At 42.4% G+C, this 25,045-nt stretch overlaps 1 protein-coding gene across 4 annotated transcripts in view; it reads left to right on the plus strand.

The window, feature by feature from the left end:
- Positions 1-25,045, plus strand: part of EP300 (E1A binding protein p300) — a 64,346-nt gene that overhangs the window by 24,998 nt on the left and 14,303 nt on the right. For 2 of the 4 annotated variants that reach the window (XM_068142530.1, XM_068142531.1), the window contains 20 exons: positions 1,125-1,301; positions 3,393-3,654; positions 4,330-4,443; positions 5,307-5,543; positions 7,582-7,675; positions 8,003-8,137; positions 8,496-8,613; positions 9,092-9,266; positions 10,139-10,216; positions 11,278-11,387; positions 11,868-12,026; positions 13,077-13,517; positions 13,978-14,166; positions 15,061-15,217; positions 15,779-15,897; positions 17,202-17,441; positions 18,016-18,104; positions 20,415-20,495; positions 22,921-22,977; positions 24,313-24,390. In XM_068142530.1, the coding sequence (XP_067998631.1) occupies positions 1,125-1,301; positions 3,393-3,654; positions 4,330-4,443; positions 5,307-5,543; positions 7,582-7,675; positions 8,003-8,137; positions 8,496-8,613; positions 9,092-9,266; positions 10,139-10,216; positions 11,278-11,387; positions 11,868-12,026; positions 13,077-13,517; positions 13,978-14,166; positions 15,061-15,217; positions 15,779-15,897; positions 17,202-17,441; positions 18,016-18,104; positions 20,415-20,495; positions 22,921-22,977; positions 24,313-24,390 (3,110 nt within the window). The remainder of the gene's footprint in view (positions 1-1,124; positions 1,302-3,392; positions 3,655-4,329; positions 4,444-5,306; positions 5,544-7,581; positions 7,676-8,002; positions 8,138-8,495; positions 8,614-9,091; positions 9,267-10,138; positions 10,217-11,277; positions 11,388-11,867; positions 12,027-13,076; positions 13,518-13,977; positions 14,167-15,060; positions 15,218-15,778; positions 15,898-17,201; positions 17,442-18,015; positions 18,105-20,414; positions 20,496-22,920; positions 22,978-24,312; positions 24,391-25,045) is intronic. The other 2 variants (XM_068142532.1, XM_068142533.1) reach the window with 2 other exon arrangements.

Raw genomic sequence — 25,045 nt, forward strand, 5'->3', positions numbered from 1 at the left:
TGTAGGAGCTTGTATGCACTTTTTGATGCAGGAAAATGCCCAGACTTGAACAAAGAAAGCATCAAGGAGACTGAACATTGTCTAGTCAAATGCTAATGTAGGTTGAAACAATACAGTGCTCTAAAGTATTTTTGTGCCTTTATTGTTATGAGTTATGGCTCCTTGAGGCTCCTGCCCCAGTACTGGTGAGAACTGGATAATCTTAACAAAGATCTCCAGTTTTCTTGGTCCCTTATGGCTACTTGTTTTGATCCTAGAATGCCAGATTTCCCGTGAAAAATAGATGAGAATGAAAGGAATGGGAAAAAAAATGTCAGGGGACAAACGACTTTATTGGCAAGATTGCTACCAAGTGTTTTTTAGGTTCTAGGGCATTCCAAGGCAACAAATGGTATATTCTGGTATGCTGAAGCTGTTGAATATGCATATAGCTTGTTTGAAATACCAATCTACTTCCCCTGTGGATGAATGGTTCAATAGATTTGTTTTGTTTGCAGAGTTCCTTTCTACCATCTCCTTTGACCTTTAGCACTCACTGCAAACAAGTTAGTGTGCCTGTGCTACTGCGTGGTGTTACTTGTGCTTGTGGTGTGTTCTTTAATTGAAAATGCCTCGCACTGAAAACGCAGACATGTATTGTTACAACTGTCTGGAGAGGAGCTGTGGGAGTACTAGCAGCTGGGCAGGAGGTTTTGGGGATAAACCCTGCTCATATGAATGAAGGTGGTGTTTGTCTGCTTCTGGAGTCAGCACAGATGCTTGAAGTAGAAAAATTCTTTCAGACTTATGAATTGTATAGAGCATGGGACAAATTCCTGACTGAGGAAGCTGAAATGAGAATTGCATTAATAAATACACCACTTCCATAAATAAATCATCAGGCCAGTCCTGACCAGGCTGACCTCCAAGGTGGTTGAGTTAGCTTTGCTGTGTTTGTAGGAACTGTCTGGTTGAGGAGTTGGCTAAAGACATGCGCATAAAGGGGCAGGGAAAATGTGATCAGTATTGCATTGCAGCTAGTCCATGGCTGTGATCGCTCTTGATTCTCTTGAGGTAGTCATTTGCCTTTTACATTGTGAACTTCAGCTATTTTACTTGAACATCTTTACCATTCCTGTTCCTAGATGGGGATGATGAGCAATCCCAGCCCTTATGGCCAGCCATACAGTCAGAATACCGGGCAGCAGATCGGAGCCAGCGGACTTGCGCCTCAGATGCAGAATAAAGCTGGACTGCAGAATAGCTTACCACAGTTTCCAATGGATAAGAAGACAGTTCCTGGGGCAGGAATGCCTAACATGGTAAGCAGCATGAAAGATATCTCCCAAAAATGTTGTAGCAGACTGAAGTGGAGCAATATGCTCTGGTGTTGCCATGTTACAAGTTTTTGCAGTTGTCAGAGCCAGTGTGAATGTCTGCTCTGAATCCACACAACACACTTAATTCAAGTCCTGAGGAAGCTGATGTGAAGGAGAGTTCTGAGTTGTGCTTTCACTGTTGATAAGCTGCAGCTCTACTTCTTGCCTTTCAAACCCTGTTAGCAGAGAAAATTAAACTGAAGTGAGCTTTGCCACCTGTTTGGACACCTCTGTTTTCCTCTCCCATTGCTCCTCTAACTGTTGAGGTATTTGGGAGCCTTCTCACTGTAGCTTTGTCTTTTTTGCCTGATTGTACTCACTGCTTTCAGGAGAGAGAAGTATCTCTTTTCAAATATGTATTATATATATCATGGCTTAGAAACCCCAGCTGTGTGTTTGTTCCTGTTAGAAATTACATGTACACGAGCAGTCCTGGTGTGGGAGGTTCCTTAATAGCTCTTGCTGTAGTAGGCCTGTTACCTCCCCCTCTTCTCCCTACGCTGTTACTGCAGCAGGACTTAAGGAAAGAGGGAGGTAAGAGTGAGGGGAAAAGTGGATGGTGAAAAAATGGAAGGCCCAAGCTCATAAACAAAATGCCAGGCCTTGACATTAGGTTCCCTAGCTTGAGTTTAACAGTGATTTGCTTCATGATTTTAGAAGCTTAAATTGTTCAGGGGTAGGATATGCTACAAGCCCTGCCTTCTTCAATTTGGGCAACAAATTCATGTTTTTGAATACAGCTTGTGTTTTCCCCTGCTTCAAATTCCATTACCCGATGCCCCAGGAGGATCACTCTTGATCTTAGTTACTCTTGCAGGAAAAAAAACCCACAAACATTTCCAGGTAACTTTTGTATCTTGGAATTAAAGGAGCTCAATCCTTTGAGTTTTATTTATTGGGCTTTTTAAGTTGAGCTTGAAATATTGGAAGTCCAGCCAATGAGATGGTTGTGTGAACCAGTAAAGAAGCTGCCAAAATTTGCTATTCAGAACCCCAGCTGTCAAGTTGAGTGCAGAGTATATAACTCTCTTGAAATTGAACTGCCACCCAGCTGAACCAAGGAATGAAAAGTTGCTGCTATCTCAGTTGTCTTTTGGAATCACAGGCTGCAAACAAGGCTGTTACGGTCATATTGGAACATAAACCCTGAGGGGTCTGAGTAATTGGTGAAGTCTCCTTGTAAAATGAAAGGCTAATATTAATATTGGAGAGCTACAGAAGTGTGGCTTAGGAATTGCAGGTAGCTAAACTCTCAAAAAATCTGGAGGTCTCCAGAAACATCCTCTCCAACCTGCTGTGAAGAGTCTGTTAGAAGCTGAACACTGTTAAACTGAAGTGAGACAAGCAAGATACAGTCCCTGAGCCTCTCCTCCTTGCTGAGTACTCTTCAGATGTCACTTGGAAGAAATACAAAGAAGTCTGGAGAAATAAACAGATGTGGTAGATGGCTGCTGTACTTGACATTAGTTCTGACACATGTATTATCCTGAAGTTGTGCTTCATCTGCAGTAGAGACAAGGAAATGCTTGTTTTGAATGCTTATGTGTGACTTTCCAATGGAAAAAGGTTCCCAGAACTTCCCCTTCATTCCCTGTTTCTAGGAACAGTCAAACTGAGGTATCTTACACTGAAACAGAGAAAACCTTTTTCACTCCAAAAGGTGCTTTCTTTCATTAGTGTAACAATTGTGGATGCAGCTTTCTAGCCTCCAAAACGAGAGGAGATTTGAGGTCTAAAGTGCTATTAATATTTTCCGGTTGGTCTAGCACGGCAAATTAACCTGGGAACATGTGCAAAGTTCTGCTGCTCTTTGATAAGGCAAGAGCTAGGGCTAAGAGTGATATGGAGAAGAAATTGTGGCTGGGAGGACTGTTGCTAAGGGGCTTATTTAATGAGAGTCATTCAGAGCTAGTGATAGGTGGGCCATTCCTTTAACCACAGAATGCCATTGTGTTTTCTGTTCTTTGGTGGTGGTGGTGGTGTTTGCTTGCTAAATGGATTATTCTCTGGGAACTTCCTTTCCACCTTCTCCAGGGCCAGCAGCAGGCTCCCCAAGTTCAGCAAGCTGGGATGGGGCCAACAGCTTCTCAAGGAATGGGGTCTGGAGCACCGACAGCAGATCCAGAAAAGCGCAAACTCATTCAGCAGCAACTGGTTCTGCTCTTGCACGCTCACAAGTGTCAGCGGCGAGAGCAGGCCAACGGGGAGGTGAGGCAGTGCAACCTCCCTCACTGCCGAACCATGAAGAATGTCCTCAACCACATGACACACTGCCAGGCTGGCAAGTCTTGCCAGGGTAAGTAGAGGAGATGTTGCATGGATGTGGTTGATGTTTGCAGAATGAGAAGGGCTCCTGGAAAGAGAGCTAGTGGGTGGCTTGGGAAGTAGAATTTATCATCTCAAAAACCCCTAAAGAATGGAAATCTTAAACTGCTTTTGAGACTTTGTTTAGGCAAGTTAGAGGGGACAAGATAGCACAGAGAGACAAGTGAAGATCTTCTGTTAACTTTGTATCTCACTGTAAGATCTTTTGGATGCTGCTTTCTGTCAAGGGTGGACACAAAGCAAGAATCTGGAAGTGGGAATCTGCTTGCCTTCCTTGCATGAAAGAGACCAATCTCATCCAATTGCTAGCCAGGAATTAAACTGCTACTGGCACTGCAGACTTCGTAGTCTGTCCTAGCAGCCAAGGAAAATGTGTGCTGCCTTTTTGGTAACCTAGGTTCACTTTGGTTGTGCCAGTTGCTGACATCTCAATTGTGTGGTGCAGGCTGCCTGATGTATATGGAGTGTTATCCTTTGAGCTAAGGAGATACAGGCTTAGAGCTTTAAGCTTTAGTTGAGCCAGTAGTACTTGAAGAAGTCTCTCTAGGGCTAGCTAGTTCTGAGCTATTTCAGATGCTACTGTGTTGACCATGTGGAGATACTGGCAGTGGTTTGTAAAAGCTTTTGGTTCCTCTCCGTTTCGCAGTGGCACATTGTGCGTCTTCCCGACAAATCATCTCACACTGGAAGAACTGTACGAGACACGACTGTCCTGTGTGCCTGCCTCTCAAAAATGCTGGGGACAAAAGAAATCAACAATGTGAGTTTGCTGGGGGGAATCTGTATATTGAGTAAACCATAAGATGCGTATCAGGAGATGAACTTTCTTGTACTCGGCTGATACTGGCGATGCTCTCAAACCAGGGAGCGTGTAGTATCGTTTTGCTCTTTAAATCTTTAGAGTCAGTATTTTTCTGCTGCTGATAGGAAGCTTCCATAAACAATAGCTAACTTCATTGAATTTTGCTGGCAGGAGGGTGATAAGAGTGAACAAGTCATAGCTGTCTCAACCAAGTGTTTGGCTCTTCACTGGCCCTGTTCTGGAGGCAGGTGTGCACTCACATAGAGGGTCGTGTCATTTCAGCCCTGATTATATATGGTATCATTTGTTTGCATCAGGTGTCTTTCCTCCTTCCTTCTGTCCTCTTGGTCTTCCTGCCAAAATCTTGGGCAAGATTTTTGTCATTACATTACCTCTATGGGCTGGGTTTTTCATCTCATTTCTTAATGTTACTTTGGGCTCTTCTCATGACTAATGTGAGCTGTTTCTTGCTTTAAGAAAGTACAATTTTAAAAAGGCACTGCAGTGGCTGCTGCAGAGCCGTGTGTACCCCTCTGCCTTTAGCCTGTGACATGGTCTGCCTCTGTTTTCACTTTGAAGAAAACAGATGTGTCCTAAATACTTGGACTTCCTCTCAGCAGCATGTTGGAATGACTGCTTGGGTCAAGACTTCTCTGTTTCATGACAGGTTTTCCAGACCTTTTCCTCTTTTCTGTGTGCTCCTAGGAGGAGAGATGGCTTAGTTCAGAGTAGTCAGTGTACTCCTTATGTTCTTTACCTGTTCTCATGGACCCCTTTGGCAACCTCCTGCTGTCCTTACTGATTTGATGTGTTTCTTCCAGCGCTGCTGGGCGGAGCTGCGGTAGGACTTGCAAATACTGGCTCCGTGGGTGTGGGGCAGCAGACAACGCCCAGCATAAACACTACCAGTCAGATAGACCCCAGCTCCATTGAGAGAGCCTACGCAGCCCTGGGACTGACCTATCAGGGGAACCAGATGCAGACACAGCCCCAGGCTCAAGTGAAGAATCAGCAACAAGGACAGTCACCACAGAGTCTGCGCCCTATGAATCCTATGAGTAAGTTTATCTGTCAGTGTCAAAATACAAACTGCAGGCAACTTTCCCAGGCTGTATCTAATGCAAATTTTCTTAACCTACTAGCTTAATAAGGCTAGTTCATTTGCAAAAGGTATGGCTTTGCAATATTAGACTTGATTAGCAAGCTGCTCAGTGGAGCTGGGAGCATTAGAGGACCCAGACGCCTTCCCTTGGAAAAGAAGTTCTCTGGGAAAAGTATTTTCTTTGGAAGAAGGGTTTGGTCTTTCATTTCATGGGGATTTTTTGTTTGGTTTTCTGGTGTTTGAGAACCAATTTTCCAAAACATTTTATTTAGTGCTATTTTGTACCTTTATGGTTGCACTGCAATGCAAGTTTCTGGCTGGTCCTTCCAGGTTGCATGTGACTTGTGTACTGCTAAAAGTCTACCTTCCAGTGTGTGTAAAGCTTTAAAAAAAAATATTAAAAAGACCCAAACCAACCCAACAACAAAACCAAAACCACCACAACAACAACAAACCACCCCACAAGTGGGGGGTAGATTGCTGAGATCTAAGTCTTAAGACAATCAGAATAAAATAATAGGGTTTTCTACTGTGCATTAGAATGTTTTACAAATAGAGGAGTTTCTGGAAGCTCTGAAATGTAGTGAGGGCCTTGAAAGGTTGAAAGGAATGTCACCCACTTTTCTGAAGCAAAATGGTTCTCTGTGGGCTTTTTTTCTTGTTTGTAGACAGAGTTTGGCCCATGAATTATTAGGCACTGCTTGTATCAATGATAAGAACACTGAGGTGGGGTTAGAAAGCTCTTGGAGCATGAAAAACTGAAACTAAATGTAGAAGGGACCAGCGTGGAGAGTGCAGGCTTTTGGCTGCTGCTTCACTCTTAAGAGCAGGTGGGAATTACAGCAGGTGAGATAGGAATTACCAGGTCACAGCCTACATGACAAGAGGGAAATAGCAGGATTTGGTGAGGACTGCCATGTGAAAAGATGCAGTCCTAAGTAGATCAAACAAATGATTTGTTTTGGCAGTTGGAAAGGGAGAGTTAAGGCAAAGGTTAATAGTTGTTTTCTACACCAGCTTGCTCTCACATGGCAAAAGGAATTTGGGAAGGAGAATAAAGTGCCTCCAGCCTCCCTTCCCTCAGTCACATTTATTAAAAGACTATTTAAAACACTTGGTTGTGGTATTAGAAGTCTGTATTAGGCTTCATATATTTGAGTGGGCTTCTCTTGCACACAGTGCCTGATATCACTTGAAATACAGATGCTGTGGGATTCAGATGTCCTAAACACATGTGGAGCTTTGTAATGGCTTTCGTGGTTTACTCAGCTTCACAAATTGATCTGTTCAGAATCTCCAGACAGAAAATATGCTGGATCTTCATTATCTGAGTCTTAACTATAGTGTGTGAAGAAAATAAGCCTATTTTTTAACTATGATTGAGATCTGCAGTGATTCAGAAAGGCAGGTTTTGGTACTAACAAATGAGTAGAGATTTTTGCTGCAAAGGATTGTCAGATTTTCCCCCTTAGGACAAACATCAGAGTTAGTTGTAGGATCCTTAAGTCAAGATGGGGGGGCCCTTGTCAGATGTAGGTGGTAGCTGATGTTTTAAGTTCCTGAAGCCTTTGTGAAATTCATCTGAAGTGCCTTAATGACCAGAAAAACTTGAACAAAACAAACAAAACCCCCAAAGCTAAAAAAAAATCCAAACAAACCCCCAAAAACCCTCTCAGCCACCAAACCCACTGGCTTCTAAACAAAACTCCCTGAAAGTCAGGGTACATAACACTTGCACCAAACTGAAGTTGCTTGTTTGTGGAGAAATTCAGGAAGATGTGCAGAGCAGTACCATGATGTGATGCTTCACCCATGTTGTGCCTCAGTTCTGTTTGCAAAGGAAGAGGAAGGTAAGGAGAGCAATACAGTTAAAATCCCTTCACAAAGGACTAAGTACTCAGTAGTCAAGGTCCTTGTTATTACTGAGCAGTTGCTGATTTTGCACAGCAAACAGGCTGCTCCTGTAAGAATTCTTACTCATTTATTTTTTTTAGGTGCAAACCCAATGGGAGTGAATGGAGGAGTAGGGGTTCAAACCCCTAACCTGCTGCCTGACTCAATGTTACATTCAACCATGAATTCTCAAAAGTAAGTTGAATTATTCTTTGCACCCCAGCGGTTTGATTTCATGGCACTTCTTGCATAAACAGTGGGGTAAATGCCACTGATGGCTATCTCTGCCTTTTGGGTTTTGTAGCTTTTGTTGCAGTTTTCCAAATGCTTGGGTAGGACAGCATGTACTCTTTCATGGCCTTGTTTTGGTGTCTGTACAGCTATTTCTGCAGAGTTTGTCCATTGATTAGGGGATGGCTGAACTAGCACTTTGTCCTAACATTATTCTAAAAGAGGCTATGACTGTAAGATGACTAAGCTTGGGCTAGACTTTTGCCCTCAGTTCTTGCTCTGTTTTTGAAGCCCCATGATGAGTGAAAGCGCCAACGTTGCCAGTTTGGGAGCCATGCCAACAGCTCAACCAGCCAATACCGGAATTCGAAAGCAGTGGCATGAAGACATTACTCAGGACCTCCGAAACCACCTTGTTCATAAATTGTGAGTAGCTAATAGCAAAGCACTCTCCTGTTAGGTGAGTTGCTGCTTCTGAAATGTACATGTGGGGCATGACTTCCACGATTAGAAGATGAGAAGTGAGTTTTCTCAGGGTCTGTGAGAAGGGAAGGCAAAAGCCTGAAAGACACAGCAGTGTCTGCTGGTTTGGGACTATTGTCTTGGAAGTTGTCTCACTCTGTAGTTAAAGTCTACATGGGGGCAGTGTACCCCAGGAGCAGTAACAGTGCCAGAGTTTTCCAGGTTTGCTTGCTGCTTTTATTTGTATCACAGGCATTAGTGCTGATGTGCCATACTGGGAACATCCTAATCATTTGTGTATGTGTGTTTGTCTTTTATTCAGAGTCCAAGCCATATTTCCCACTCCTGACCCAGCAGCACTGAAGGATCGGCGTATGGAGAATCTGGTGGCATACGCTCGGAAAGTGGAAGGGGACATGTATGAATCAGCAAACAGCAGGGTGAGATGCCATCCTCTGTTGTCCAGTCATGTGTGTCTCTGCCTTAGTCCCATAGTAATAAAGGAGGAAGAAGAATGAAAGCACAGATGAGAGGCCCAGGCTGAGGAAGTGTGTGTTGAGGAACTGCTGAATGGAGTCTACCCAGCCAGTTGCTGGCTTCTCCCTTTGTGTGCCTGGCATCAGGGTGATGCCTGTTTGGGTGTGCTGTGCATGAAACTTCTTGGGGTTCCCTGAAGGCATCATGAAGCTCTTGACTGTGATTCTCAAAGAAATGTTGGATGTGAGAGGGTAAATGTCTGGTGTTGATTGATGGCCACCAGCAGTGCCCCAAGCAGTGCCCTTTTCTGCTCTGACCAACCGCTACAAAGGGAGAGCCATCCTGACCCAAGCAGAAATGTGTGGAAGGCTGTTTTCCAAGCTTGAATCACTGGAGTCTTTACTTACCCTCATCTTTCCTGGCTTGTTTTTCTCCCAACAGGCAGAGTACTATCACTTGCTAGCAGAGAAGATCTATAAGATTCAGAAGGAGCTGGAGGAGAAACGAAGAACGAGGCTGCAGAAACAAAGCATGATTCCAAATGCTCCAGGCATGCCGCAGGCTCCCATGAATCAAGGGCCCAACATGGGACAGCCCCAGCCAGGGATGTCTGCAAGTAAGAACAGTTGGGTTGCTGACTACCTGGTGCAGGGCAATTGTGTACTGTCATTTTGGTAGGCATGGTAGGGCAATTTGGTTGCCCTCCTTGTTTCACCAGTGCTGGCTTGCTCAAAGTTAAACCAGAACTTTCTCCTCTTCAAAAGTACTTGCAAAATCTTTGCCTTTTTTGCCCCTTAACACTGCAATAAGATCCAGTAGCTCCAGGCACATCCTATGAGCAATTTGTATCAGTTCTTGCTCTCCTGCTTAAATTTTAACCTTTCTTGGTAAATCCAGTTCTGGGTCATCTTATGCTTGAAATTGGAACAGGATCTACTGAGATGCATGACCAAGATTCAAGAAAGGTCAATGCTGTGACTTTGTTTGCTCTAACTTCTGTAGAAAGTTAGTCTGCAACAGTAGATGGGATACTTCAGGTTATTTATAATGTAGTCCAGTAATTCTGAACTCCAGAGCTTTGATAAACAACTCTGAACCATGTCGCTGTCATCGTGTTTTAAATCAAGAGGTGCAATAACAGTGTAGAGGGGTCTGGCAGACGTTCTTGTGCTCTGGAATGTTGGGGAACTGCTGAGTTTATTGTCATAAGTTGATAACATAATTCAGATTAACACTCAACTTCTGAAATCCTGAGTTTGAAGTTATTTCTGTCAATGGGACATGCCTATATTTTCAAGGTCATTTTTGGTTTTGCTTCATGCTTTGACTTGAGTTACTGGTCCGTGTGCTCTGGGGAGCGGAGGTGTTATATCTCTTTTTCTATTACACATGGATTTTAATTGCAATTTTCTCTAAGGTGTTTGATAGATAAAACCTGGTGGTCTTCCAAATGCCAGCATCTTACTCCAGTATCTCTTATTTTTCCAGATGGTCCACTTCCAGACCCATCCTTGATACGTGCCAATGTGCCAAACCAGATGATGAATCGCATGCAGGCACAGACAGGTAACTGCTTGAAGCAAATGAGCTGCTGTGATTTCAAAGGGGTCTTGGAATTGGGCAGCTCTTGCTGAAGTGTCATAGCCCTTGCTTCACTTGTAGTTTCCTAATTTGATTGAGAAAATAGCTAGCTGTATTGTATAATACTTACAGAAATACATAGCAAGGTAAGTGTTGGTCTTTTCTCCCAAGTAGTTAGTGACAGGACATGAGGAAATGGCCTCAAGTTGCACCAGGGGAGGTTTAGATTAGATACTAGGAAAATTTTCTGTACTGAAAGAGTAGTCAAGTAGTCAAGGAATATGCTGCCCAGGAAAGTGGTGGAGTCACCATCCCTGGAGGTGTTTAAAAAACACTTTGTAGACATGGCACTCTGGGACATGGTTTAATGGGCATAGTGGTCTTGAATTGCTAGTTGAATTTCATGATCCTAATAGTCTTTTCCAAGCTTAATGAAAAGACTGTGTATACTTTAATAACATTTTACAGTCTACACTTCAGCTGCTTGCTTTGTTAAATAAAGAACTTGATGCTTTTGGAACTTTTGATCGTGTGAACATAGTGTGATGGGGTCAGTCAAACATGGGCTTAATCAGATGAGAACATGTTGATGGCAGAGGGAAGATGGTTAAGAATTATTGCTCAGCCGGAAGGGCCAGGACCATTGTTACATGCTCATGAATCATTGTAGCCAACACACAGTACTTCAGGAAGTGAAGGTATGGTTTAGGATTCAGAAAGTGAATGTGTAATTAAGGCAATGCAACTTCTGCAGAAAATTGGTCTTCAGAGGTTTGATAACAGTGGAAACAAGCCTTTGAGGCAAAAAGCCTAGTCTGTATTCTCATGGAGTGTGGTAGCTTGGACATCTTGGATTTAAATTTATTCCATGTAACTAACTGGTTGATAGAAATAGCACCTTTGTAGTATTGTATGCTTGGAAACTGCTCACTAGAGAATGAAATTGATAAGAAAGTAACAGCACTTCTCCAAATGTTGAACGGTGCCCAGAGGAGAATTCAGGCCTTTGTTTATAAGTGATTTTCTTTTGGGGCATGATTGCACAGGAATGAATCAGTTTGGCCAGATGAATATGCAGCTGTCGCCGATGGGACCCCGGCAAACCCCTCCTCTTCAGCACCCTGGACAGCTAAGCCAGGCTGGGGCCATGAACCAGGTCAGTGTGCATTTGGTCCAGGCTGTTGAGCTCACAGGTTTGCTTCTCTTGGCTCTGATCTCCTTTAAATAAATAAGTAACCTTCCTATTTTTTAAATTAAGCACCATTTCTTCACTCTCTTGACTGTTTTCTTCCTCCTTTTGTACCTCTGCTGAAAGATCTCTCTGGTCTGTGGTAAGACTTCAGATCTCGGTGGCAGAAATGACCTAAAAATTACATTTAAGTAGCTCTTTGTGCTGTTGCATCCAAGGAAGAAAAATAAATCATGAGTCACAGTTGCAGTCTGAAATCAATATCCTTTTCCTTAGCTTACAAGGGAAATCATCATAATTTCTGTCTTCTGAGAGGTTTTCCATATTGTATCCTACAGAGAAGCGACAAGCATCAATTTCTGCAACAAGATCAATGTTGTTGGTTGGTTGGTAATATGTTGTGGAGGTATAAGCACACTGTGTGAAATGAGTTCCTTTCTTCTGCAGCAGATGGGATTTCCTTCACGTATGCAGCAGCCAGGGGTTGGCCAGCCTTCTGGTCAGAACCAGTTTCTACAGCAGCCCCAGTTCCCAGCTTCCTCCCCAGGAATGAACACGGCCAGCATGCCAATGACTCAGCCTGGCAATCAGACACCGGTTTCTCAAGTAAGTTGCTGATTTCTGGCATTGGTGTCAGTGGGCTCTGTCATATACTCATTTCATTGCTCTGTTTGTAGTAATGGAGAGCAGCTCATTTTTACTGACATGCTTTTGGAATTATAGTCACCTGAATTAATTTAATGAGACTCTGCATTTTTCTGATGTAACACTGGGAATGGCAAGGGTTGGCTGTTGGCTGTTCTCAGGCTTAAGGTTAAGTGGGACAGAGAAGAATCTTATAAATCTTTGGGTTTATGGAGCAAAGAAGAAATTGTTATTCAGCATGCAGTTGTTAAGACTTTCTTGCTGAACAGCAAAGCAGAAGAGCCTGGGAGATGGTGGTCTTTAAAAGGCATGTCTATCCCAGGAGCAATGTGTTTTGCTGGCTTTGGGGCATAGGAGGGTTATCACTACTGAAAGTCCAAGCTTACAGTCTAGCAGTTTCCTTTCTGTCCTTTCCCTCTCCCTTTTCAGCCAGAACCTTTCAGGCCAGGAAGAACTAGGGAGGATCAGTTTGCTTCTCATTGACACTTCTTCCTAGTTTGCAGGCAAGATTATTGTGGAGTGTCATCTTTTTTCCCTTGACCAGTACAGTGTTTCTGTAATCTCTTAATGGTACAGTCACAGCTGTGCTTATTTCTGATGATAAATTCAGTTTATAGCCTTTGGGGTGGGGGCATGGGCCCACTAAGGGTATTTGAATGCAGTTTTCCACTGTGGTGCATTGTCCCATATTCAGGATGTGCACATCTAGTTTTGGAAATGCTTTATGAGCTGGGAGTGTAGGTAGTGCCACTCTTTAAATGCATCAGCAAGCAGAAGTCATTCCCCTGGAACAACTTCTAGAGCTGACTAAATTTTCAGCAGCTTTTTGTTCGTGTGGAGCAAAATGAAATGAATAGACCATTTCTCCTTTTGAAACAAGAGTTGTTAGAAACAAAAGTTTGTCACATTTCTAGAAGTATGCCAATAACTGTAGGAAAGCAGCTGTTGGACAGTAATTTCTGTCACTTTTCTACTTCAAGTCGTTGCAAATGTTTACTTGTTATCCCACAGGCACAAATGACCAGCTCTTCCTGTCCTGTGAATTCTCCTGCAATGGCTCCAGGTTCTCAGGGGAGCCACATTCACTGCCCACCTCTTTCACAGCCTCCCATGCACCGTAATTCTCCTTCTCCAGTACCTAGCCGAACCCCAACACCTCACCACACACCCCCAGGCTTGGGCTCGCAGCAACAGCAGGCAGCAGCGGCTGCCACTACTGCCCCCACACCTACTCCTCAGGCAATGCCACCTGGACCACAGTCACAAACTATGCACCCCCCTCAAAGGCAGACTCCAACGCCTCCACAGGCACAGCTGCCCCCACAAGTCCAGCCTCCAGTTCCAGTTACTCCTTCTGCAGAGCAACAGCAGCAGCCCTTGTCACAGCAGAGCACGACTGCATCTGTTCCCACACCAACAGCACCGCTGCAGCCTCAGCACCCCACAACACCTGTAAGGAAATACTTTCATTGTGCTTTCCCTGCAAACAGTTCCATGTAAACTTTAATTTTCAGTCTTTTATTTTTTGTGTGAGTTTCTGATTAGGACAGCAGCTCCTGGCATGTTTAATGTCAAAATGGGTTGTGGGGTTTTTTTGTATCAAGCCAAGTCTGTGTTTTCAGAATTGTAGTGCATGTTTTGAAATTCACTGTGAAACATGACTGAGGTCTTCAGCTATGTCTGCATACCCATGGTGACAGTGTACAGTATGGAGACAGTATGTGATTCTCTGTATCCCAGGCCTTCCACTGTCTGTTGCATGTTTTTCTATAACTGAAGTTTGTTCTTCAGGAGAAGCAAGCAGGACTAGAGTGCATTGAAACTTGGTGGAAATGCAGTATAGGTAAAAGGTAGATTAATCAAAACTAAACTCGTTAAAAGCCTGTTTGTTGTGTATGTTTTGTTCCCTCAGCTTTCACAGCCAGCTGTAAGCATTGATGGGCAGGTATCCAACCCCCCGTCCACCAGCAGTACAGAGGTGAACTCTCAGCAGACTGTCCCAGAGCAGCAGCAGCCACCCTTGCAGGAAGTGAAAATGGATATTAAAACAGATGAAGGGGAACCAGAACAAACAGAGCTGCAAATGGAGGAGAAACCTGAGGTGAGATTGTTCGCCAGCTGTTGAGTAGAAAACATCTAGTGCTGCTATGTGTTTTCTGTCTCCATTCAAATCATTCCTCTCAGAGTTCAACCTGCTGCTGCTATTTTGTTTCTTGGCATCATCTTCCTAAAGAAGCAGCTCTGTTTTCTGGTGAAAATGGTGGTAGAAGCCAGTGGCCCCAGAAAAGACCATACTACTGAGGCTTTTTGGTAAATGACAGTGTAAGGGGACACTTGGGTCAGTCCTTTGGATATTCCTGACAGTTGTTAAATATGGGAATTGCATATATTGGGATGAGAGGAGATGGCCTCAAGATGTGGCAGGAAATGTTTAGATTGGATATTAGGAAAAGTTTCTTCACCAAAACTATCGTCAAGTGTTGTCACAGGCTGCCCAGGGGAGTGGCTGAGTCACCATCCCTGAACATATTTAGAAAACATGTAGCTGGGATGGTTAGCAACATGTTTAATGGTGGACTTGGCAGTGGTAGGTTAATGATTGGACTCCATTCCCTTAAAGGTATTTTTCCAACCTAAATGGTTCTGTGTTTCTGTATGTAAATGATGGACTGCTTGTCACTGATGACAGTTAGGAATGTGACTGTCAGCAGCATTGTTTTAGCAGTCCCAGTGTGCAGGAGACTCTCACACCTGTCTGAAGAGCTGGATGAGTACCTGTGTGTCTGCTTGCAGCTGAGAACTGGCTAGCAGTTCATCCATGCTAATACTGCAATGTTTAAAGATTGACATTTGCTCAAGTTCTAGGCAAATTTTGTCTTAAAACTAGATACCCTTAATCCCAAGGAAGATTGGTGGGCAGGAGGGCAGAGAGGCTCAAAGGAGAGAAACATGCGTGAGTAGTCAACTAAGCGATACACTCCAAACTACTTTCCAGGTTAAAGTAGAACCTGTTGTGGAGGAATGTAAACCAGACCCAATGGAGCAAGAAGAGAAGAAATCTGAAGTGAAGACTGAAGTTGCAGAGGGGGAAGAAAGACCTACTACTCCAGCTACTCAGTCATCTCCAGCAGCTGGGCAGTCAAAGAAAAAAAGTAAGCAGGGGAACGGTGTTTTGACAAATTCACTGCGTCTCTCTAGAGAAATCTTCAAGGGAAAACCCCTTGACCTTTCTTCATTAGTGTTCATTAGGCTTATATGGGTTGGTTTCTGTGACTTTTGGACAGAAGTACTTAGTACACATGCGTGTCATTGGCTTTGAGCAAGTTCTTTTAAGGCTTTAGTAGGAGACATTAAGCTGTAGTAAAATTGTTGATCCATAGAGGTTTGACATGCTCTTCTGTTACAGATTTTCTGGAGAAGGTGTTGGTTTGTGAGACTTCAGAGAGGGGCCATATCTAAGAACATAAAGTGGCTCTATCCAATTTAGCAGGGTCTGCCTATGGTAAAAAGAAAACTCCTGTTAGTATTTTGGCCATCCGGATGATCATTTTAATGTCCTCCTCAGAACGAAATGGTGCAGAAGATAAACAAGCCATGTTAAGTAACTTACACCCATTGTCTGTAGTCTTTGTTCCACAGACCTCACATTTTCCAGCAGTTTTCTTCCTTGCAGCTGTTTTTGCTGTCTTTCTAATGTTGATTGTTTTTCAAAGTTTTCAAGCCAGAAGAGCTGCGGCAGGCGCTTATGCCAACACTGGAGGCACTTTACCGTCAGGATCCAGAGTCTCTTCCATTTCGACAGCCTGTGGATCCCCAACTACTAGGAATTCCTGTGAGTCTTAGCAAGATACTTTCCTGGCTGTAATTCAGAGCTACTCCATTATGACATACCTGTTTGAGAGCAGCTTAGCTCTGTCTTGTTAATGTTTTGATATTGATGCCTTTGAAGGGGTTTAGCTTGGGCAGTGGAACAGGCAGTGCCTGACTAAGGGAAGTTCGGTTTTTCACAGGTTTCTTTGGTTCTGTGTTCCTTATGATGAATAAGCAGCTATACCATACGTGGAAGTGATTATCAACACATTCCCCAGTGCTGTGTGGGCTTTTTATGGGTGTTGCTTCATGTGGTGATGCTTCTGTTGCCAAATTTCATAGATGCTTCTCATCATTTATAAAACCTACTAGAATAAGTGGGAAATTCAGCAGATCATGACCACTTAGAAAATAAAGGGTTCAATGATTGTTATTCTGTTACAAGCAAGAGAGACACTATTCAAGTTACTGGCTTTGTTTAGGTCAAATTTCTTGGCTTGTGTTAGAATAGTCTTCAGAAGACATTACTACTACCTTTCAAGGAATCTGTCTTTTAACTGACCACACAAGTTCACTCTTTAAGCATAACCATGTATACATAGGTGTTCTACTTAGGTGCTTTGCACAACAGTGTTTGGCTGAAGGGTTTTCTGTTTGGTTTAGGTGTGGGCTTTAAGGATACAAAAATATAAAGCCTTATGTCTTACTAGCAGGCATAAACAAGCTCTCACAGGGCTGCTGTATTCCAAGAACTTCTGTAGTAGCAGTCCCATGGTTTAGTTGTAGCAGTTGCCATGGTTTAGGTGGGTTGGATTGGTTGATGGGTTGGACGCGATGATCTTGAAGGTCTCTTCCAACCTGGTTTATTCTATTCTATAACCAAAGGGCAGAATTGGGAAAAGGTGTTCTCCAGAGGAGACATGAAATAATTTTATTAGATGGTAAAAAATAGCTTTTTGTTTCTTAGGTTGTCTGGTCTGCTAAAACCAGCCTCTGTCTATTAATGCTCTAGATCACAGTGGCTGCAAAAACATTGCCATTCCCTGCTTGATGTAGTAATTGTTTTGCCGATTAAGATTAGAGTGGCTTTATTTCTTTAGGAGTGGAAGAGCAGTAAAGCCTGAGAATAATGAAAAGAAGGCACTGAGGAGGGATGTGGTATTGCTTAGAGATTTCATTGTATGTCACAATCAGTTTGAGAATCAAGTCAGGGAGGAACCTGTTTTTCTTGATGCACTGCAGAAGAATTTATATGCTGAGAGTGCATATGCTCTCAGTGGCACACCATAGTTCTGCAGCAGTGTTTTGATACACTGATTCTTGCAGGATTATTTTGACATCGTGAAGAACCCCATGGACCTTTCCACTATCAAGAGGAAGCTAGACACAGGACAGTACCAGGAACCATGGCAGTATGTGGATGACATCTGGCTCATGTTCAATAATGCCTGGCTCTATAACCGCAAGACATCCCGAGTGTATAAGTACTGCTCCAAACTGGCAGAGGTCTTTGAGCAAGAAATTGACCCAGTTATGCAGAGCCTTGGTTATTGCTGTGGAAGAAAGGTAAGGAAGGATTTATATGGGGTTTTTTGGTAGTTTGTTGCTTGCTTCCTTGTATTGAAGGAGGGAAAATACAGCAGTTGCAGTTGGTCACAGTGATGGTTTGTCACAAATTTTGCAAGTTTACCAGGATTTAGCAATCCTGAGTAATCTGATTTTGTGGTTTTTATGGGTCTTCTAATTTTATCTGGTGCTTAAATTATCTATTTATATATAAGCCCTTTGGGGAAAAAGTCAGTAACTGAAGGCTTATTTTGGTTAGGGCCAACTCATTTGCTATTGCAAATTAAACAGATGTGGTTTTGTTGCTGCAGAAGAAGCATGTTCTGTTTCTCTGCATATTGAGATTGTATTTCCATTGTCTTGATTTGATATGCTTTCCATCTTTGGAGAAGAGCTAGCTTGAGAATAGCAGCCCACTACATTTTATTTATGCCTAGCACTTCATACACTTGTGGTGCTGGGAGATCTGTGCAGAACACGGGGCGAAAGTGATTGTCTAGGTCACGCTTGCTTCCCATGGAGAGCATGCAGAAACATGTATGAGTACTAAGCAACCCATTCCTCCTCTTTGCAGTTGGAGTTCTCACCACAGACTTTGTGTTGCTATGGCAAACAGCTATGCACAATCCCTCGAGATGCCACTTACTACAGCTACCAGAACAGGTAAGGAAAAGTCCTTTGGTGCTGTTTTGTGCATGCTGTAATCAGTGTGTTGAGTGTGCGTGTATTTACATATACATTCTCTTTATATGTGTGTTGCTTTGTGTTTTAAGCTAAAACTTTGCTGAAAGTGCCCTTGAGTAGTTCACCTTTCTGCCAGAGAGCCTTTGCTTTTCCTCTTTTTGTTTGCAGAAATATGATTTACTGAATTTTTTTTTATCCTGCAGTTAATTAAATCTTAGTTACCTACAAAACCTATATAGAAGTCTTTGCTTCCTACCGTGCAGCAGCATTTTTCACGCAGAACACTGAGTACACTGTGCAGCAAGTGTATTAATGATCATAATACATATTATACTTGGCAAGTCTTTGGTTTTGCTCTGTGGTGTTAACACTAAAGGGCAAACTTATTTTTGGAATTCACACCTTCATTGGAAGATTTGTGTGTTCAGATCTCCAGTAGATGGATGTTTTTCCTCCTGAAGTTTCCTTAAAGGAGTTGTCTTGCAGTAGCTGTCAGCAGCTCTCTAAAATGCTGCCACTTCTACAGCTCTTTTCAATTTTTAAATTTGAGACTTAAAGTATTTAAACCTATTAGGAAAGGAGGTTTCTTGCTAGGTATCTCTTGCCAATTGAGGAAGCAAGGCAGGAAGGAGCAAGAAAACACACATTTTAACACTCAGATATCGCCTGGCCTGAGCAGCCGAGGGCTAGCTGCTTCCAAACTGTCACCTCCATCAGTTTAGTTCCTGCTCTCCATTCTTTCCTTAAACAACCTCCTAGAACAGCAAAACCATTTTGCCCTAAAAGCCAAGAAGATTTTGCAGTAATTGCCATTTTCTTAAGCACCTGGTTGGGTGAAAGCAACCAGAGAGTTACATCTTTTATCCTCTTATATTCATAATAGTTTATAGCAGTGAATGGAGTTTTTTAGGAGTGAAGAAGTAGAAAATAAGCTTTCAGTATCCCACAATAACTGTTGTAATTTTAGACTTAGTGTAGAGCTTTTCTCAGTGTGTCAGTATTTTCTGCTTTATGTTGATCAGTTACAAGCACTATTATTCAAACCCTGGCATGCTGTACATGCTTTCAGGCATTAGAGGGGAATGTTTGAACCATAGGAGGTGTGCATATATGTGACTTGTAAACTGTTACATACATGCATGTATTCCTCTAGACTGAAATGTACAAATTCCAGTACTGTTCTCTACATCATCTGAGGTGAAGACTGGAGAGAGAGGGTTGAGAAACCTCTCCTTGTAGCCTAAACAGCTGCTATTGTGCAGTTTGTATGGCTTTATTAGTCACTTGTTCAAATTTTCTTCTATTTCTTTCTATTTTTGGATGTCTTGTGCACTCAATTAACATGCCTTTGTAATGGAGAGGCCACAGTTTAGGAACATTTTTGAGGCCAGAGTATAATCTTGAATTACTGTTTTATTCAAGTAGAAATTAAGTATCTCTCTGCAATACTTTGTGTTTTGATGCCTGGACTGTTCCACACTCAGAGCTGGGCTGTGGCAGAACCATATCAATGTAGAGCATTGTGTGTGTAGTTCATGTGAGGTATTCAGTTTACATACAGTTTGACAGTTCTGTTACTGAAGTCTGTGAGATTTTTTTGAGGACAGATTTTATTGTTCTTGAAGCTTCTGGTGTTTAGCTTTCTTTTTCAACTGGGAAGAAGAAGATAGAAGGCTGTCCTTCCATTGATCTCCTGCAGAATCTTCAGCCAACAGAACTGTTGTCCTGATGTGCCAGAGTAGCAGTTCCTCCTTCCTTCTGCTCTTTCCCCTTTCTCATTTTAATTCTTTGCTGTATGTGGCATGGATTATTAAAATGAAAAGGGTGTGGGTATGCTAAAATGGAGTACTCTAATTTGCTTTAACATTTGCTGCTTGTGAACCCATTTGAGAGATTTAATGCTAATCTGTGCTTTGCCTTGGCTTTCTGCTTTCTGTTGTCTTGTCTTGCTTCTGGTTTTGTTGTTGTCCTGCAAATCCCCATTTCTTTGTTTGTGTGTGTTATTTTTGTTTTCCTTCATGCTTGTTATTGTCTGTACTTGGCTTTGATTGTGCAAAAAACCCAAACCAAACCAACCAAACAAACAAAAACCCAAAACAACCCCAACCCAACCAAACACAATGTGGGGCCCATAAATCTGCATCATTTGAATATCCTTGTCGCCCTTGATGACCTGCTCCCTGCTCCTGTCCCTTCCTTGGCCTGCTGTGATTGGTGGCTCTGTTGCTTGGCTTGGGCTGTGTTGTGTGGATAGAGCAGTTCACCCAAATATGGCCTTCTTGCTGACAGGTATCATTTCTGTGAGAAGTGCTTCAACGAAATCCAAGGGGAGAGCGTTTCTCTGGGAGATGACCCCTCACAACCTCAAACGTGAGTGCTTTGTGCTTGCTTGGGCCCTGCGTTCATGAGCTCTAGCCTGCTCTGGAGTGCTTTCTCAAAGGGAAGGAGTTTAGTTTTGGGTAACATGCTGCTTGTAGGTTAGTAAAAGGTGGACCGGACACTCTCTATAAAAGCCTGAACTTGTGTTACAGATCTGGGAGGGGCTTGGGGGGTGTTTTCATTTTGGTTTTGTCTTGTTCTGTGTTTTGGGGGTTTTCTTAAATCTGGACTAACTGAACTGAAAAACAAGCTCTTAGTAATTAAAATTGCAGCTATACAGATAGGAAAGAAGAGAAGAGCTTTTCCTCTGGAAAAAAAAATGTGAAAGTATTGTTCTGCAGAAAAATAACCATACCTGCAGGCACTGACATGATTTGAAACAGTCACATGTACCTTTCTCTTTATAGACTGGCTATGCTATTAAACTTGTATTCAGCTTCAGATTATTTATCCATGTCTGAAGCAGGCAACCTCATTTTGCCATACAAATATTTGGAGTCCCATCTGCTCATGAGCAATGTTAAACAGTTGTTGAGGAGATCAGGGTAAAAGGCTGTGCATGGGTTTGGTTGCCTTTCTCACGGTGGTGGCAAACTGTTGGGACAGTTTTCATTTTGCTGTGCCCCTTCTCACACCTCCCAAAAATTTTGGAGCAGAATTTTAGGAGACTGAGGAAGCCCTTGAAGGGGAGGGACGAGTGAGTGCCAAGCAGTTATTCTTTGAGCTATTGAAGAAGGTTTTTTGGAAAAGGGCATTGCAGGAATACTGCTAAGAGAAGCAAGTAAGGAACTTGAAGCTATAGGAAAGAGAAGTTGTCTTCAGCAGCATGTTACCAAATCCTGGTTGCACTGATGGATGTATCTAGAACAGTAGTGAAAGAATCCCCTGGGGCTTAGGAAGATGTAAAAGTACATCTGCCTTCCTGAAAGGAAAAAGGAAGAAATCATGTTCATATGCTGGTCAGTACAAGGGGCCATATCTCAGTAGAGAGCATGGATTGCTACTGTAGCAGAAGCAAATACCCAAAATTTGATCAATATTGTCCAGTTCTGTTAATATGGGATGTGGGATATGAAGTAGTCCCATGAGAGAGAAGCAAGTATCTATATAGATGTAAATCTGCACATAACCAAACACCAAATATAGTCATGTTATATATGACTTAACTTTTTTGTTTATCTGCAAAGAGTCTCCCATCTTTCTCATGCACTCAGGTTGAAATGTTTTGCCACAAACCTCTTTGAGTCAGGGTAGAAGGCAGAACAGAATGCTTTTGGTTTTTACACCAGATTTGGAAACACAACCTCTTAATTTTTGTTTCCATATGACAACAATCAAAAGCTTTTTGAGCACAGGAAATGTTAAGATACTTCCAGCTCTCAGTACTGTTTTTCATAGCTGATTTAAATGCTTGGTTGCTGTGTAGTGAAAATGGAAGCTATAGGCTGCACATGGGGAGCAGCTATGTTTGTGACTGTTCTCTCACCTGCCTACAGGATTTCTTAGGAACTCATTTTATTGGTGCATGTAGATCCTGCTCCTTTCCTCTCTTCTCACAACCTGTAGTTAGAATGGACAAAAGGAAAAAGGATTAGGATTATATATGCCAGGTCCTGTTTATACTTCTACTCTCCATATAAATAATTAGAGGCAATTGGGAGACTGAACTTTCATCATTTATCTGATGAGCTTGAACACATTCTGCAGGTGTGACTATCCTGAATAAACACTGAAATAAAAGTATAGGAAGGTTAATGCACCTTGTTCAGGTTGGACTGAGCCTCTATCATTGCTTCTCAGAGAGGCACGTACTGATTTCCTCACCCTTTGGGGTACACTTCCAGATGCAGGTATTTTTGTATGACCTTTCTGGAATATTTTTAATCTACTGGTGTAAGAGGTGCCTGAAATCTCACTGTCAAAAAGATGGAATTTCTAGCCTTGCAAATGCTGTAGAGTAGATAAAGATGGTGTAGAGTCATGGCCGGGCTGGGGTTACAGAGTTGGGAAGCTAGGGGAATCTGAAATAAAATAATCTGCCTTTCTCAGTCATCAAAGACAATTGGAAATCTCTGCCTTCAGAGTACTAGAGAAGTGTATCAGGTAGTCTTTGCACTACGAAATACTCATCAGACTGGTCCAAAACTTGAGTGTCAGCAAGTTTTACTATTTATCCTGTAGTAAAGCTGGCACAAGGGAACAATGTGATTCTCTACAAGCTCTCTTTTCCATGGGCAGAGTCAGTGGTGGCATATATTTTAGTTGGCTGTCACTTTGTGAAATACAATTCCTTTCCCATACAGTGCTAGCAAGTGCTTGCAAGTTTTGTCTTGGTGTGTGGATGTGTGTGTGGTGGCATGGATGTACGTTGCCTCGTGTTCAAACTGAGTTTTATGTATTGCCTGTTTCTCCATAGCACAATAAACAAAGAGCAGTTTTCAAAGAGAAAAAACGATACACTGGACCCTGAACTGTAAGTAATGCTCTGAATGATCCTCATTTCAGTATCAGTATTTTGTTAAAAAGACAGCTTTCTCTGTGACAAACAGCTGCTTCAAATTTCCTGTGCTGTTGTTAGCTGGCAGGGGCTACTTTCTGTGCTGAGAACCCAAACCACCACACCTGTACCTGAGACTTCCCTACTGCTGTTTGTGTGGGCCAAAATTACTGCACTTGGTTGCCCTGAGTGTGGATGCAACAGAATGATGAATGCAGAGAGCTCTTCTGTGGAGCCTTGTTGTGATAAATGCTGACATCTCAGAACTGATTTGAGTAATTTGGTGGTTGCCCTTTTAGTGCTGTTGGCTTTCCTAGTTGTCATATTTTACAGGCAGCTGTAATTGAAGGGAATGTTGTTAAAATAGTTCTACACTGCTCCGGAAGCAGGGCTGTAGACGTTCAGCAAAGTTGAGGTGATGGTGACTCAGCTGCTTTTCTTTTTAATCCTGAGGACTTTTCTGAAGCCACTTTAGATGGTCCTGCATTCTACACCTGTGCTGCTATTCTGCAAAACTTATCTTATTCTCAAATGAATGAGCAAAAAGGATGTGTTCTTCCTACACCGTCCTTCTAGGGGCGTAAGGGTCAGCCAGTTCTGCTGTTCTACACGGGCTGTGGGAAGGAGAGAATAGTAACTCAATTCATAACTTTTCTTTCCCTTTGTTATAGTGAAGATACAGCCTAACACTAGAATAGAAGCCTAACTTGCAGTATGATGCCATATGCTCTACATGAATTACAGCTATTCATTCAAAGTCTCAGAGGTGTTGTGAAGTAGTCAGATTGTCCTGAGGGATGAAGCAACTTTAGGTATTTTGGACAATTACATTCACCAACATCTGTGAAGCAGACCATATCACTCACATCAGTTGTCCTTAAATCTCTGGTAATCTTCTGAAAGTGATACTGTTTCTGATTCCTTCCCACCTTTCTGCAGTATATTTGCAAGGTTTTAGCATAGTGGGGCAACTAACAGCCAACTATTCCATTTGCTTCTTTGCTTCTGACACCAGTAAATTCATTTCCCCCTGTGTTACAGCAACAAGCAGTTCACTGCTTTTATCCTTAGAAGGACCTCACTTTAAAAAGTGAGTGAAGTGGGTGGTATTTAGGCAAGCAAATGGTAATGTGTCCCTGCATAGTCTACCTGACTTAAGTTCTTCATTCATTCTGGAAGCTGTTTTCAGCACAGATGAGCCCTTCACTTTAAACAGACTCAAGGGCCTAAGTCCTGGAACTCCTCTGATAAAACACACAAGTAACTACCTACTAACCTTGTTTCCCTTCCCCTATTTTTTTCCTTCTACAGATTTGTTGAATGTATAGAGTGTGGAAGAAAAATGCACCAGATTTGTGTTCTTCATAATGAGATAATCTGGCCTTCTGGGTGAGGAATTTCTCCTTCTTTAAGTAGGGAGTTTATGTCAAACTGATACATTTACAAGAGTTAGTGCATAAACTTCTTTATATTGGGTGTCCAATGGAAGAAGTTGCATTCCCACATGAAAATGTTCAGAATGTGTAGGTTAACATCAGTCTTGGACATGATATCTTTGCTATGTGTGAAGTTGTTTCTAGTATTAAATGTTTCTAACATTCCTTTGTGTGGAATTGGGGCCTTTCAGCCTTGTGTTTCTGCCTTTTGTGCTTATAGACACTAGTACTGAATGGAAATGTTTTTAGTTCTGGTAACAATTCCACACTGATCTTATTTTCTGTACAAATCATTGTTTTCTCATCTTCAAAAAGGTTTTGTAGCAGTTCAACAAGTAAACTCACTTTTTTGACCTCAATGATCAGATTAGGTCTGAAAGACAGTCTATACTACTTTAGATAGTCTGCAGTTCGCAACTGACTCTTCTTCTGATTAAAAATTAAATGAAGATAAAGCTCTGTAAGAGCTTAAATGTTCCTATTCTTGACAAGGAACTTTAACTTCTACCATTCTGCTGTTCCATCCTGCAGAAGAGGGTAGGCATGCTGTAACTGAGGAAGAAGCTGTGTATTGTTTCATGCTACAGCATCCCTGGGTGTTCAGAAAA

The sequence above is a fragment of the Melanerpes formicivorus genome, unplaced genomic scaffold, assembly GCF_026170545.1.
Source record: "Melanerpes formicivorus ecotype bairdi unplaced genomic scaffold, bMelFor1.0.p_v2 SCAF_8, whole genome shotgun sequence".
Classification (NCBI taxonomy): domain Eukaryota; kingdom Metazoa; phylum Chordata; class Aves; order Piciformes; family Picidae; genus Melanerpes; species Melanerpes formicivorus.